Genomic DNA, 15512 nt, shown 5'->3' with positions numbered 1-15512 from the left:
TCCAATTTCTTACATGGGGGCAAAAATGACCACCCCACCCTCTACTCGAAACACTGTCCAAGGTGGAGTCCACTCCCCCTATTAGAGGAATTGGAGGGATTAAAGATGCTCGTGAATTAGAGGTGATAATTATTCTCCAATATGCTCTATTCTTTGATCATAATTTCAATAATATGTACGGCTAGAGGAATTGGAATCTGTTTCCGACCAAATCGGATTAGAATTAGTTGGATTCGATTATCAATAATGGCAGATTACTGATTCATGAAATAGAACGATTGTTGGAGCGGATTGGATTGGGAATCGGACGCTCCATTCCCAAATTCTCTTCGGTGAACACATGTCATTTCCTATATGCATAATGAACACGTGTCACCAACTAACCATGTGAAATGTAATTTTTATTTTAAAAAAAAAAAAGAAAAAAAAAAAAGAGTGAAGGCAAACCTTCCCAAGAAACAAAGGGGAGAGAATGTCAGGGAGGGGAGGGGACACTGGATATTTTGACATATTGTGTGTCTCCATCAATTTCAATTTAATTGAATTAAAATTAATTAATTATATTTTCATTATATGTATATTATAATTGTCATATTTTGTACAATTGTTCACAACTATGGTAAACTTGGATACTCTTTTTTAGGGTTATTGTATTGTATTATTCTCCAATATGGATAGGTTGGAAATATAATTACGGGTACTTTAATGTGTTAAATACTGATCCATAGAAATTCTTGAATGGTTCACCATCAGTCATGTTTGGTAACAAAAAATTTTGAGTTTTCTAGGGTTATTGTATTGTATTATTCCCCAGTAGGGATTGATTCGAAATATAAATACCGGCACTTTAATGTGTTGAACACTGATCTATAGAAATTCTTGAATGATTCACAATCAATTGTGTTTGGCAATAGAAATTTAGAGTAGTTATTTATTCTGTACCTGAGAGGCTTTTATTGTTACATTTGTGTTTTGTGCATCCATAGTGTGTCAATGGTTGATGTCTACTAACAGGATTGACTACACACTGCTTGCTCAGTGTACACAATGTGAATGATGATAGGTGTGACACTCAATGAGGTTTTCACTATCTATTTAGGGAAAAAATCCCAGTTAGAGAGTTGTCGGAATATGATTGGTTGAAATCTAGGGTCTAATAATTGTTTTGTAAAGAGTTTGCAAAAAGTGTTTTATTTTATTATTATATTAAATATTTGTGTCCGGACACTAGTCTTGACATTCTCAGATTTATTTACAATGGATTTATTACATGGCGGTGATTTTATTCCATGTTCTTGCTATGTCCATTGTGGGTATTAGAGATGTAGGGAGAAAGTGTAATGAAACTTTTTACCATTGGGGGCTTTCAGTATACGTCTTTTGTATTGTCATCTTTTAGTACAATTAAGTACAATTTAAAGGTTACCCTTTAAGATCACACCATTTAGTGCGATATAGTTTGTTAGATTGTAATCTCTTAAGTTAGCTTTTTCTATTTAAGAGAAGCTTCGCTAAAACCCTGCTAGTATAATTGCACAACACAAAAAGAGAAAATTTGAAGGGAGAAAATGAAAGTCTTATTCCTTTTCAAGCAAGGGTTTTGGTCATTGGAGGTGGGGTAGTTGACAAAGATCATGACCTTGTATTGCATTCCTCTGGAAAAGTACGATACTTGTGTGTTCTAGATAACCTACAAACCCTATTTGTATCATTATCGCATGTGTTCATTGAGATCCTTGTACTTTAAAATTTGGTAATGAATATGGTGTCGTTGAGCTTCAGCTACCACCTTCAAGGTGATAGAGAGGCAAGGAGAGAGTTGTGGTGGTGAGGTCCATTACCTTCTCTTCTTCCACACTAGTGGAACCATGACAACCACCCTAAGCCTTGGACTGGTACTACATTAGGATGGCCATCGTAGACTGGAAGTTACAACCAACCATAGAGAAACACCAAAGTAAACTTGCAAACCCAAACATATTGGCCTAAATTTATCAAGAGTTGTAGTACCCTTAACTAGTTAACTTTGGGCACCAAGCTGATAAGATTACTATTAACACTTGTAGTGATAATCCCTTCCTTGAAAAAGTTTTTAATTTCAACAAACACACATTCCTTTCAATAATATCCCAACAAAATAAAAAATTTTGCACCTAAGAAGCCATCTGAACCTGAAGCACTATCTAGGTCTAAATCAAGAACAAGATCATTTATCTCATCATCGACTTCTCATTAGAATAATGATTAAGGTTTCCCTCAAGATATGTAGCATAGAAATCTCTTCTACACTAGTGATGTGGCCATGTAATTGGACTTTTAGGTCATCATTACACTCCCACCCCTTATTATTTAGGAAGTCATATTATCCCTCCCTAATGCAATTTAATGGTAATAATGGAGGCGGATGTGGAAATTCTTTTTCACTGGAATAGAAAAAAAACTCGTTCCTTGGAATAATCTCTACTAAATTTCTAATCATTTGAAGGATGTTTTTACTTATTGATTTTGTTTGGTTGGCAAGAATGGATAGAAAATGAAGAAAAAGCATAATAAGACAAAAACCACGATGACACAATGGTTCATTTATGTGTCTATTTCTTTCCTCAAATTCCAAAAAAAATAAAAATAAAATAAAAATAAAATCACGATGACACAAAGGTTGACCTATGTGTCTATCTTTTTCCTCAAATTTAAAAAAAAAAGTTGCTTTATTTTTTTTTTTCATTTTTATTCTATCCATTTCTTGCCAACCAAACACAGCCATAGTGAACTTCAATTATCCATATTGATTGGCCATGAAGCATTCTCTCTCTCTTTCTATTTTCGTGTGTGTGTGTGTGTGTTGGGGGGGGGGGGGAGAGGGTTTAAAATAGCCGGTCGAAATGGATGGAACCAGCCGATTCAACTTGGAATCAACCAACGGCGATTTTGAACCCAGATTATTTCCATATTGAGTTAGACTGATTCCAGCCAATTCCAAATTGATTCGAATCGGAATCAAATCTAATCGATTGTCCTATATATAAGTTCCTTAACCTTGCTTAAGGGGGGGAGATACACACATGTATTCCTTAATCACCTACTGATCAAAACAAAACTAGACCGGAGGAGTGGAAACAAACAGTCCCTCCCAACGCTTTAAGTATCTTAGTAGAGAATACATATTATTACGCTCTTCAAACACATTCCAAGAATGTGATTATTGTTTTATCTTACCACAGTACTCTCATGTACTTTAATTAATCCAAAGGATCGTAGCTTCTCTTGGCTTTTACTCTGTGAATTCAAACCTGAAAAGCAAAGCATTCCTCTCTCCCTTTCAAAATAATTATTAGCTAAGCATTTCCAAGCAATCTAATTGGACTCTCCTCATGTAATAATCTGAAATGAGTGTGTTTGGATAAAATAGCTTTGGAATCCTAATTAAACAAATATCTATTCTAATCACAAGTGGTCTAGGTGTTCCCCTACTTCAAAACTATTTCTAAGCGGCAGGTTTTTGTGCTCAATGACCATAAATAATTATCTTAATTTCTTAAAAAGAAGAAAAAAAAACTTTTAATCAGATTTTGAGGATATCTTATCAAATTGGAATTTGCCACGTCAGATCGATCTTCAAGTGGCATAGACAAAAGTTTAATATAAAGAATGCTCTCACGTGGATTTCGGATCTTTTTTGTGGACTTATGGGTGGGAGGTAACCGTTGTCGCATTAGCAAGTAAAGAAATATCTATCGATCTTCTTCAAATACTTTTTTGATACGATTTGTGTTAACGTGATTGGTTAGAACTTTAGAACAGTGATTTAATATGTATTTTGATAAGGTATTAAAAATTTTGGTCTATCTCTCATTCACATGGGAAGCGGCCCATGATTACAATTGGATTCGAATAAGTGTATAAGTGGACCCCGTCCACTTATTCCAATCTAACTTTAAAACAGAGGAGGCAGTCCCACGTGGGAGCTCCACTCTCTATGAAAGTAAAAAAGACTAAAGAGAGAAAGAAAGGAAGCTTTGCCTTTTGTTTCCTTTTGTCCTATGGTGTGGTGTTTTGTGGATAAAAAATTGCCACATGAACCCAACATCCTTACATCCATCCTACCCTAACTCCGACTTACACCTCAACACCTCTTTGCCGACGGAGCCCATATCTCCCACATCTCTAATCATAAAATTACAAATTTAGCATCTATAAAGCCTCATATGAGGACCAACAACTATTATGTCTCTAATTGGACTCGATCTAATGTATTCGCATTAGATTGGCCTAGACTAGTATGAAATAGATTAATGAATTTGATTTATAGTGTTTTATCAGATCTTGAGCTTTTGGTGTATGGATCTCATGATTTTAGTGTGCAAGATCAGATACTTTCAAAATTTATATAATATTGGTACGGTTCAAACAAAAGATCTTTTGGCGTATCGACTACTTTTAAACCAATACAATATTGATACAATATCGAAACTGATCCGCCGTATCAAACAAGTTTATCCTAATTTTTCTTAGAAGGATATATATATATATTTTTACTATTTATCTCTTGTTCGTACCTTACTAGCCAAGCTTAATATTAGTCACCTTCAAAACCGTACAATATCAGCCATATCAAGCGATCTGATATTGATACCTCAAACCATGATCGATCAAATACCTCACGTTTGATATTAGAGACAAATACCACATCACGGGTACTACCTGTTAAACACACATCAAAACATGGTATTTGGTCACTTGAGCTTGAGGATTGAGAATCAGGAAGATTCTAATTCTTGGTTGAGGCCACTAAAGAACAAACAACTGATCAAATGACTAGAATAAGTGATTGATTAGAGACTAAATATGTTAAAGTATGATCAATCAAGTACATAACATTTGGTATCAGAGTCAGACACGTCACGGGTAAGGATGTAAACGAATCGAATTCAGCTTGAATAGTGCTATATCCGCATCCGCATCCGATTAGTTTTCAGACGGATTTGGATAGTGCTAAACGGACACAGACATGAATACGGATACAGAAAAGATATTTTATTTGTTTACATGTAAATATAGCTTTTTAGATAGCTATAGTCTATCGATATCTGCATCTGTTTAGCTTTTGAATGGATTCGGATAGTGCTAAATAAATATGACCACGGATACGGAAAGAGGTTTTGACTATTCATTTACACCTCTAGTCACGGGTACCTACTTGTTACAACAAATCAAAACATTTGACTGGTATTTGGTCACTTGAGCTTGAGGATTGAGAGTTAGGAAGAATCTAATTCTTGGTTGGGCCCACTAAAGAACAAGTGACGGATCGCATGGCTAGGATGAGTGGTCTACCAGAGAGTCCACGTACTCCTTCCTTTTGGTTGGCTGGTGAAGGAGAGACATTGAGAATAATTTGGATATAGAGAGGAGAGAAAAAATAAAAAAAAAGGATTAAAAGGGTAGGGGGTGGTGAACAGTGAAGAGTGAAGACATGCGCCCGGAAATGATGGGAGTCTATGAAGGTCTGTGGTTGGTTGGGTCGCTATCGTTACGACTGTTCCCCTCTTTACTTTAAACAACAAATAAGTAAAGCGTTGGTTTTTATTACATTCTGACATAGCGCAACAGTCGGCAGCAGCAGTCGCAGCAGAAGCAATTGCAGTAGCCAGCAATTGCAGCAGCAGCAGCGGCAGCGACAGTGTAGTAGCAGAGCTGAGAGCTTTGCTTTGAGAGACCAAAGGAGGAAGAAGATGAAGAGGAACGACAACTAATAATTGTTAAACAAAGTTGTTTAAAGCAAAAGCAGAAGTTACAGTAAGAAAGAGAGAGAGAAAGAGAAAGAGAAGAATGCTACAGTTTTAGAGATAAAAGAGCGACAGAGACTTTGATTTGATGTGTAAAACCTAACGTTTGAGAGAATTAAAAACCCTCTCTCTCATTTTGATCCTTTCTTCTCTACTCTGGTTTCTTCTTCTTCTTGTTGTCGTTGAGAGAGAGAGAGAGAGGTTTTGTGTGTACACAAATCCATGAAGTTTTGACTTATTATACTACTTTAGGAAACACTGTGAAGGGTGCGTAGGTTAAGCAGCAGGTGCTCCCCAGCGTACCTTTTGGGAATGCAGCCACGAATGCTACAGTCACGCTTAGTATTCATCTTCATTCGTATCCCTCTTCTTCGTTTGTTCTTCAGTTTGGGAACCCTTTGTTGCTAATTTCTAGGGTTTCGATTGATTGATGGGAGGAGTTATCGATCTAAACACCGTCAACGAAGACGACGAAGATGCTTCTGCTTTCAATGGGGCGTCGGCTTCGCTTTCATCGACCTCGTCTTCGTCTTCTTCGACGCCCTCTTGTGCTACTGCTGCCGCATCAGTTTGTCCTTCTGCAACTGCTGCTGGTTCTTCGTCGGTTTGTATGGAGCTGTGGCATGCTTGTGCAGGACCCCTCATTTCATTGCCTAAGAAAGGGAGTGTCGTTGTTTACTTGCCGCAGGGACATTTAGAGCAGATTTCTGATTTTCCGGCGATGGTTTACGACCTTCCACCTCATGTCTTCTGCCGTGTTGTCGACGTCAAGCTTCATGTTAGTGCCAACTCTATCGTCACTGAAAATTAATTTGTTTGATTTCAAGTCCCTTCAATTTTATTATTCTTTCTTGAATTTGGCTTCTCTCTGTGAAAATTGCTTTTTTTTTTTCTTCCGTAAAATGTATAGTATTCTATATTTATAGTTATTGTTGTTATTTCAATTTCTTATTATTATTACTAAAATTATTTATTCCTTTTTGGGTATTGCAGGCTGAAGTACCTACCGATGAGGTTTACGCGCAGGTCTCTCTCGTTCCTGAAAGTGAGGTAATAAAAGTGCTGTTATTTTGCCTGGAAGACTTATTTTTCAAGTTAATGGTGTTCGAATTTTGTACTTTCTTTCCCTAATTTCGTGGTGGTTTTGTTTTTCTTTTAATTCGTTCTTTGTTTTTGGTTTTGAGCAGATTGAGAAGAAATTGCAGGAAGGAGAGATTGAAGCAGATTGGGAAGATGAGGAAGTTGAAGGTGTTGGCAAATCCACAACACCTCATATGTTCTGCAAGACACTCACAGCATCTGATACCAGCACCCATGGAGGCTTCTCTGTCCCTAGGCGAGCTGCTGAAGACTGCTTCCCTCCTCTGGTAGCATTAGTAGTGGGCTAGTGTCTTCATTCAAATTCTCATGCTTTATATGTACCAGTAGTACGGGGCCGAAATCCTTGTTGTTTTGTGCTAGAAGAAACTTGTGGATTTTCCTCATGGTGTGGGATTTTGATTTGTAACTGTTGTTGGTAGGATTATAAACTGCAAAGACCGTCACAAGAGCTTATAGCCAAAGACTTGCATGGCGTTGAGTGGAAGTTTCGGCATATATACAGGGGTATATGGGTTGCAGAGTCCTCTGTTTTTATTTTCTAAGATTTGAATTTAGATTATGTGGATGGTTGATGGATATTTTCTGGGTGCCTACTTATTTAATAATTATGGGTTCTGTCCTTCTCTCTCTTAATTGTTCAGGTCAGCCTAGGAGGCATTTGCTCACCACTGGATGGAGTGCATTTGTCAACAGGAAGAAGCTTGTCTCTGGTGATGCTGTGCTCTTTCTTAGGTAGAAAAACTAAAAGCCTGGGAATTTCAAATATCCCTCGTTTATATTATAATCATTAAACTTTTGGACAGGGGTGGGAATGGAGAACTGCGATTGGGAATTCGGAGGGCAGCTCAAGTTAAAGGTAGTATTCCTTTTCCAGCTCTTTGTAGCCAGAGTTTGAACCTGGGCAACTTCGTAGCTGTTGCTAAAGCTGTGTCCACAAAGAGTGTGTTCCACGTTTCTTATAATCCGAGGTATTATGAAGTTATTTCATTGGTTTATCTTGAAGAATAATGTCATAATCAATTGTTTAAATGCTTGTAAAATTTGGAAAATTAGGTTTGGAATATTTTAGAGTCCATTAAGTCTAAGGAACTTATTGACTGTTTGATGCGAAGGGACATTATACTTTATACTTGATCTACACTTTTCTGACTTGTTGCAAAGAGAGGTAATTATGGAAATAATGAACACAGATGAAACTTCCTATAATAGGTACGTTGCATATGCATACAAGGTGTGCAGAAAATCGTAAAAATGAAGTCATATTACCATGTAGAATTCTCAACAATGCTATATTTATGTAACATTACCAAGAATCATTCTCAACTCAGAATTTAGGATTGGAGTGCCACACAAATTGAAACTATATGCAAAAACATTTTGGCATTGACAATCTTGAATTGAATTTGAACCTGCGATAACTGATTAGTAGAGGGTGCAAAGTTTTGTATGAAGCTATGTAAAGTGCCAGTGTAGAAAACTGGGAAGATACAGTGGGATTGAAAAATTAATGAAAGTTGGATGTTAGGAATCACAACCACATATGCTAGTTTAATATATGAGTGAATTATGTTTAATCACTAGTACTAGCCTTGTTAATCTTTTTCCTGAAAATGGCTTCAAAAAATGTGCATATTCATGTTGTGAAATTTTTTTACGTTGAAAATTTTATGATAGAGGTTTACTGTAGGATTTTAATACCTTGATGGGTCACCTGGTGTATTTTACCTAGACATGTCATAATAGGAGCCTCACTGTATCCGACCCAGAAGCCACTCTGGTATATAGGTGCATCCATGATAATAGTTACAAGACTACCTATAATGATTTGCCGTAATTGCCTCTAAATAATGTTTCAAGACAGTATAAAAAACTTAAATGCATGTACATGTGTTGACAATATGACTCTTTCGCAACACTTTTAGATCTATTTGTATAATAAAAAAAATTAAATTATTTAATAATTTTAGAAATGTATAACCTCTAATTCTGCAAATTCTGTTTTTGGCATACTTTGTGTCTGTCAGATTCTGACATTCATACCATTTTCATGCAAAGAAACACGTGGGCATGATATGTTTAATATGCCTAATGTATTTCTGAGCCATTTCTCCCATCTTTCAGGGCAACCCAGTCTGAATTTATAATACCTTACCGTAAATTCTCAAGGAGCCTCGACAATTTATTCTCTGTAGGAATGAGATTTAAAATGCGGGTTGAAAGTGAAGATGCAGCAGAGAGAAGGTTTGGCAACTCTATTATTAGTACCACATCAATTAAAATGCATCATTACAGTTTTAGGAGGATTTATGTGTTTCTACATTTGCAGATACACTGGAATGATAATGGGGATTAGTGATATGGATCCTGTTAGATGGCCTGGTTCAAAATGGAGATGTTTACTGGTAAGCACGAAAAATTCTAAAGTATACCAGATCCATGTGTTTTCATACTTCTTATTTTAATGTCCAAGAACTCTGAACTAAACCCTGATGATTGGGATTGGCTGCTGAAAATTCTGCAGAAATAATCTGAAAGGACATTTCTGTCCCACCTAGACTAATCTGAGAATGTGTCACTTATAGATTTCAAAATTCTAAACTTGGGAATTTAGTCTGCTACTGGTTTTCTGTTTTATCAGCTTTAGCTATTTCATTTAATGAGTTTTTCATTTCATGATATTCTTCGATCAGTTTTGCATCATCAGTAGGTGTCAGAAGATACTAAGTCATCTGAAGGTAATTTTTGGATATTTGAGCCTTAAAATACTGATTAAGAAAAAAGCTAAGGCTAGGGTAAAGTTCCAAACATGGGGAGATATAAGACATTGTAAGTTGTTACTCTCATATGTTAATGAAGATTATTGAATGCTTGCGTCTGATATAAACTTTGGTTCTTCCTCTATAATACTTTTCTTAGTTTCTATATTTTATTTGCTGTTCTCCTAGCCATAGCCAACATAAATCTGTGCTTTCATTTTCCCTATTCTCAGAAATCCGTCAATCCATCACTTATGATCTGTCAAATCCAGCCAACATAAATCTTAGTGGGCACAAACCCTTAGTCTAGACAAGTCATCAATCCATTGCATCTAATTCACTAATGAAATGTGACCTGCCATCCATACACTACTGGCTCACTGTTTTTCAATAAATGCGCAGAAATTTCTTTTCCTTCCTAATCTCAAGAATCCGTCAATCTATCACGTATGATCTGTCAAATCCAGCCAACTTAAATCTTTGTTGGCACAAACCCGTTTTCTAGACAAGTCATCAATCCATTGCATCTATTTCATTGATGAAATGCCACGTGCCATACATACACTACTGGCTCACTGTTTTTCAAATAAATGCTCAGAAATTTTGTTTCCTTCCGTAGAAGCGTACAACAACAACAACAACAAAAAATCTCAGCCTTATCCCAACTTAATGGGGTCGGCTACATGGATCCAAACAAATCAAAGTAGGAAAACTGAGGTCTAAACTAAAAAGGGGAGTGAAGAGATGGGAAAAGAGGGGTGGGTAATGAGATGAGAAATTAAAAATGGTAAAAGACAAATGAAAGATGAAAGACCGAAAGTAAGAGGAAAGAAGCACAACCCAGCAAGTCGGGAGAATCTCACCTAAATGGGGTCTGCTACATGGATCCTTGCCCTCTAATAGGCTCTATCTGAGGTCATACTTGGTACAGGACCTAGCCTATGCATGAACACTTCAAAATCATGGTGGTTGCTGAATTTTCCACAATAGCATTCCCAGGTAATACAAGGGATATTGTTTTAGAAGGATTATGGGAGCAGTGGGCAGTGGTTTGCAAGTCATGTTCGCACTTATGCAGGCTGATGACAGGCTGATGACCACCAAAGGAACTTGGTGCTAAATGCAGATTAGTGATTGCAATTATACAGGGTCTTGAAACTTGGAAGGAACCATTCATATTCTAAGATGGAGGAGTATCTATTGATACCTGTTGAAGCTTTGGGGAATGAATATTTCAGAGAAGAGGAAGACAGCAGTTGATGGAATCTGAACTCTAAAGCTGTGTTCTTCCTCCAATCTTTCTATTATTTCCTGTGGGGGAAAAGTGAAACATAAGACCTTAATTTGATTTGGGAAGACCCACATACCAAAGGATAGATTTCTTCACTTGGGCAGCACAACTAGCACCTGTGGGAAGGAGCAAAAGGAGGAATCTCCAGAGGTGGGCTTATGTTTGATTAGCTAATTATTGAGGTGGGGCTTACCAAGGAGGTGATCATAGGCCAGTCCCCCTCTGGTATCATCCACATTGGAACTGAGACATGGCCTAGATTCCTAGTGGAGGGGTTGCTTCCAGAAGCAGAATCTCGCAACTGTTCCAGAGAAACTAGAAAGAGATTCTTTAACTAGAAGAATTCAGTTCAGATTTAGGCTGCATATCCAGCCTCCGAGCTGAAACAACGTATGTCATCGTTTAGTGGCTATTTGGCATTGTAAACAGTTTCCTATGAAACACCTTATCTGTTGGAGTGTAGGATTGCCAAATGATGCACCACGAGAAAAGCATTAAGAAAATGTGCTATGTATTTCTTCCTTTGGTTTTTTCTTACATCTATTTTTTATATTTTCTGGGTCAGTCTCCGTGTAAAAGAAGTGTTTTCCTTGTGGTTGACTAGATCCTTGAGGTTAAAAGGCACTGCTGCACAGAGATACTTGTCTGGAACACTTAGAAAGAGTGGAACAGAATAATCTTCAAAGATGTGGAGGGTTTGGGTGTTGAAAGGAATTTGCTGATCCCATGGTACCCTGCTAATGATTGGGACAATATAATTTGCTTAGTACTCTGTCAATTTTTATACAGCTGTTGTTGGGATATTTTAACCAAATTTTTTTCTGGCTACAATATAGTATAATTTCTTACTTCTATGATTACTGTGACGTAATGCTACCTTTAATGAATAAAATTTTTCCTATGCTGTTGTTGTCCACATCCAGTTCTATATATGGCTGGTCTTTACAAAAGAGTTCATATATGTTTGTGCTTGTGTGTGTGTGTGTTTCAATGTTTGAATTGATAGATATTGTTCATTATTATGTAGATTTTTTGTGGTTGTATGCACTTAGGTTCTTAATTATCCTAAACCCTAAATTACTGTAATAGCTTTAAGCATTCTGGCTCATTTCCACAGGTGAGGTGGAATGATGATGTTGACATAAATCGACACGACAGAGTTTCTCCTTGGGAGATTGAGCCATCTGGTTCAGTTTCTGGTCCTGGCAATTTGTCAGGGCCTGGTTCAAAGAGATCCAGGATCAATCTGCCTTCAGCCATACACGATTTTCCAGTTTCCAGTAGGTTTCTCAGAAGACGGGCTGTTTTTTAATTTCTTTCCCTTTTGCACGCAATGATTTTCCGTAACCCTTCTCTGTTTCTTTTTTTTCCTTTTAATTTTTCTACAGATGGAACTGAATATTCAGACTTTGGGGAATCTTTAAGGTTCCAGAAGGTCTTGCAAGGTCAAGAAATTTTGGGTTCTAGTAATCCCTACAATAGTACGGATGTGCAGAATCATCATCCATCTGAAATTAGGAGATTCCTCCCAGGTTCAAATGGTTTGGGGATGGCTGCAATAGGAAGTGGTTCAACACTCCCTCTTGGAAACTCTAATGTTTCCATGTCTACAATGGACTTTGGTGAATCTATTCGATTCCATAAGGTCTTGCAAGGTCAAGAAATAACTTCAAAACCACCATATAGAACAGTGCCAGTTGATATCCAGGCCTGTGAAAGTGGAGGATTTGGGATGTTTGATGGGATTCGCATGTCTAGGACTGGAAGTGGATGGTCTTCCTTGATGCAATGCTACAATAGTCATGTCCCATCTATTCAAGTTTCTTCGCCATCTTCTGTGCTAATGTTTCAACAACCGCACAGTAACAGCTCATACCCTTGCCATGCATATGGTGGAGTTAATCAAGAGAAGGGGCGAGGTAGTAATGATTTTGAAGCATTGGGCGTTAAACGGACATCTTTGTCAGCTTCTGGACGTTGGAATACGCTGGAGGACTTGCGGAGCATGTGCTCCGAGGATCTTGTGAAAGAGCAGAATCAACTAGACCGTCAGCGTCCTAACACTCTATTGACACAGTCAGCATTAAAGGGAAGTCAACATGTGCTTCCCACTGGCACAAGTAGCTGCAGGCTTTTTGGTTTTCCTTTAACCGAGGAATTCCATTTAGCGAACAAAGAGGATACCTCCATTCCAATCACTTCATCTTCAACTGAAAACTTGAAATTTCAGGCATCGACAGGAAAGCAATCAAATTTGAAGCATTCTGTGTTGACAAATGCAGTAGGACGTGGTTGTACCAAAGTAAGAGTTCTTTATGTTTTTAAGACTTGTGCCTTAAGATATTGCTTTACATTGTTGTTTGTTATAAGATCAAAACTGCAGGTTCACAAGCAAGGGAGTGTTGTAGGCAGGGCAATTGATCTCATGAAGCTTGATGGGTATGATGATCTGATTTGTGAGCTGGAGCGGCTTTTCAATATGCAAGGGCAATTGAATGATCCTGAGAAAGGATGGCAAGTTCTTTACACAGATAATGGGGATGATATGATGCTTGTTGGAGATGATCCATGGCAGTAAGTAGCATCACACATACCTGTTGATCCAGTTAAACTATTAGGATCTGGTCTTGCCCTTGGAAAAAGCCTCAATTTGGCATTTTGTGCACCAATGAGACTACTGTTTGTGTCCATTCTATCAAACTAGAGCTACTTTCTTGGGGTAGAGACAGCATTCAAGGTTTCACATCCTGGTTGGGAATGTTCTGGTGATGTTCATAGGGGCAAGCAGAGTGTGGTTTAAACTGTTCTGATCTATTAAAGTTACCAAAAAGAGCGCATGAATAGTTTTAATGGATTGGGTGTTTCATTCTGTTTCCTGCCTGCACTAGTAGGGTTAGCTATCCTCTATATGCTCCCTCCCTTCTCTCCCCCCACCCCCCCCCCCCAAAGAAAAAAAAAAAAAAAAATAAAAAAAATAATAAAAAAAAATATATATATAGTTAGTTAGTTAGTTAGTTAGTTAGTTAAATTACTATAGTTTGAGTTCACCATTTCTAAATAATCTCCTGGGAGTATAAATGCTTAGATATTTGGTTTCTGCTGCAGGGAATTCTGCACTGCTGCTTCAAAAATTTTGATATATTCTCGTAATGAAGAAGAAATGGTGGTACACAAAGTGGCTGGTGATAGAATCCATGGTTTACTGGAGGAAGCTCCTAGTACTATTCACATATGACTTCTTTTTAAGCAGTTGCGAATAATTCTTCTCCAACAATTGGTTGATTATTGTTTTATTTCTCTTGATTGTGGAAGCAACTCTTACTGTCCATGAATCATTGATGACAAGTATTAGTAGCCAGACCAGTATTCTGGGAACATGTTCAGGCTGGATTTGAATTAATATGTTGGTTATTATTTATGGGGTAGTGGCTATTGAAGATAAAACTTCAGGATTCCTGGTTTGCCAGTTGTAATGAGAATGACAGTTCCTCTTGGGTATCAATTCACAGAAACTGAACAATTGCATTGAATGTGTGCATTATCTGTCATAAAATCGAATCCTTTATTAAGCATTTTGATGACTGCTCTATGACTTGTCCATCACTTCATGTTAATGTGTCATTGGGGTTTGGTCATACTGGTCCTTTGTATTTTGAATTAGATAGGCCATAGAAGACTTATTCATAGAACTGCTCAAGAGCAACTCTTGTTTATCATTGCTCATGGACTCCTAGTGACTTGATAGCCAAATCTATTAGGTGCATTCACATTGGTGCAACAGTAAGGTTGCTCCATTGTGACTAAGTGGTCATGGGTTCGAGTATCTGGAAACAGCCTCTCCGTAAGGCTGTGTACATTATGACCCTCCCCAGACCCTGCAGTGTTGGGAGCCTCATGCACTGGGTATGCCCTTTTCTTCTGATATTATTAGATATGTTGATTGGGAGTATGTTTGTGGTGTCCTTGGGTTGAACTAGATGCTTCTGAAAGTAGTTAGGAATCTCAGATTTTTTGCTTCCACCCTGTTTGGTTTATCCTTTTGTCAGAAGAGCAAGTTGTTTATAGATGCAATAATGTTAGAGACTGTGACACTGGCACAGCTCTTGGATTTGGTTGGACGATAATTATAGTAAGTGTTTGTCATTTTCTGAATCACCTTAGCAAGGTATATCCACTGTTGTTGAATGTCAAGCTTTGCACATTTCTCATATCTGCCTCAGCCGAGTTGACTTGCTTGGATAGTTTCCTTTTTGTGTAGTGTTTTTGTTCAATTTGTCCCTGATCATGTTCTTAAGACAATGTAGTAAGTTTTGGTCTCATATGTGATGTCTTGCCTGAACATGATGTGATCTTTATTGTCTGAAACAGGTCACATTCTATTGTTGAATGGAATTGACCTTTGAAATTGTTAGCAGTTACCAACTGCCAAACAAACTGCAAAGAGTAAGAAAGTTGGCTCTGTTTAGTGCAAATATAATGTATTGGCTTGGAATGGCCCAGTATCGGCACGTAGAATTTTGGATCGGTTCAGTATCAGTCTGTATTGAATCGTATTGGCCCAATTTTGGTATATATTGG

The 15512-nt window shown here is 37.5% G+C and overlaps 1 protein-coding gene across 2 annotated transcripts; it reads left to right on the top strand.

The window, feature by feature from the left end:
- Nucleotides 1–5817: 5817 nt before the first annotated feature.
- On the top strand, nt 5818–14436 carry LOC122639894 (auxin response factor 3-like). Of its 2 annotated transcripts, XM_043832918.1 has the most exons (12): nt 5821–6564; nt 6780–6836; nt 6974–7153; nt 7307–7391; nt 7529–7619; nt 7691–7855; nt 9009–9128; nt 9214–9289; nt 12052–12214; nt 12323–13236; nt 13318–13508; nt 14040–14436. In XM_043832918.1, exons 1-12 carry the CDS (start codon nt 6217–6219, stop codon nt 14167–14169), a joined length of 2520 nt encoding a protein of 839 aa, XP_043688853.1. In that variant the 5' UTR covers nt 5821–6216; the 3' UTR covers nt 14170–14436. The 2 variants fall into 2 exon arrangements, with proteins under 2 accessions (XP_043688854.1, XP_043688853.1); XM_043832919.1 differs by lacking the exon at nt 14040–14436 and having other exon boundaries at nt 5818–6564; nt 13305–13490.
- Nucleotides 14437–15512: the final 1076 nt, after the last annotated feature.

This window comes from Telopea speciosissima, chromosome 9 (assembly GCF_018873765.1).
Source record: "Telopea speciosissima isolate NSW1024214 ecotype Mountain lineage chromosome 9, Tspe_v1, whole genome shotgun sequence".
Lineage (NCBI taxonomy): Eukaryota > Viridiplantae > Streptophyta > Magnoliopsida > Proteales > Proteaceae > Telopea > Telopea speciosissima.
The sequence above is the reverse complement of the archived record's forward strand: the minus strand, read 5'-3'. Positions and strand labels throughout refer to the sequence as shown.

What these genes read in the sequence shown, in the direction of transcription:
- LOC122639894 (XM_043832918.1), top strand. Translation starts at nt 6,217, where the DNA reads ATGGGAGGAGTTATCGATCTAAACACCGTCAACGAAGACGACGAAGAT. An exon ending in CAAAATGGAGATGTTTACTG is followed by an intron (nt 9,290 to 12,051) that starts GTAAGCACGAAA and finishes TCATTTCCACAG; the next exon opens with GTGAGGTGGAATGATGATGT. An exon ending in ACACGATTTTCCAGTTTCCA is followed by an intron (nt 12,215 to 12,322) that starts GTAGGTTTCTCA and finishes ATTTTTCTACAG; the next exon opens with ATGGAACTGAATATTCAGAC.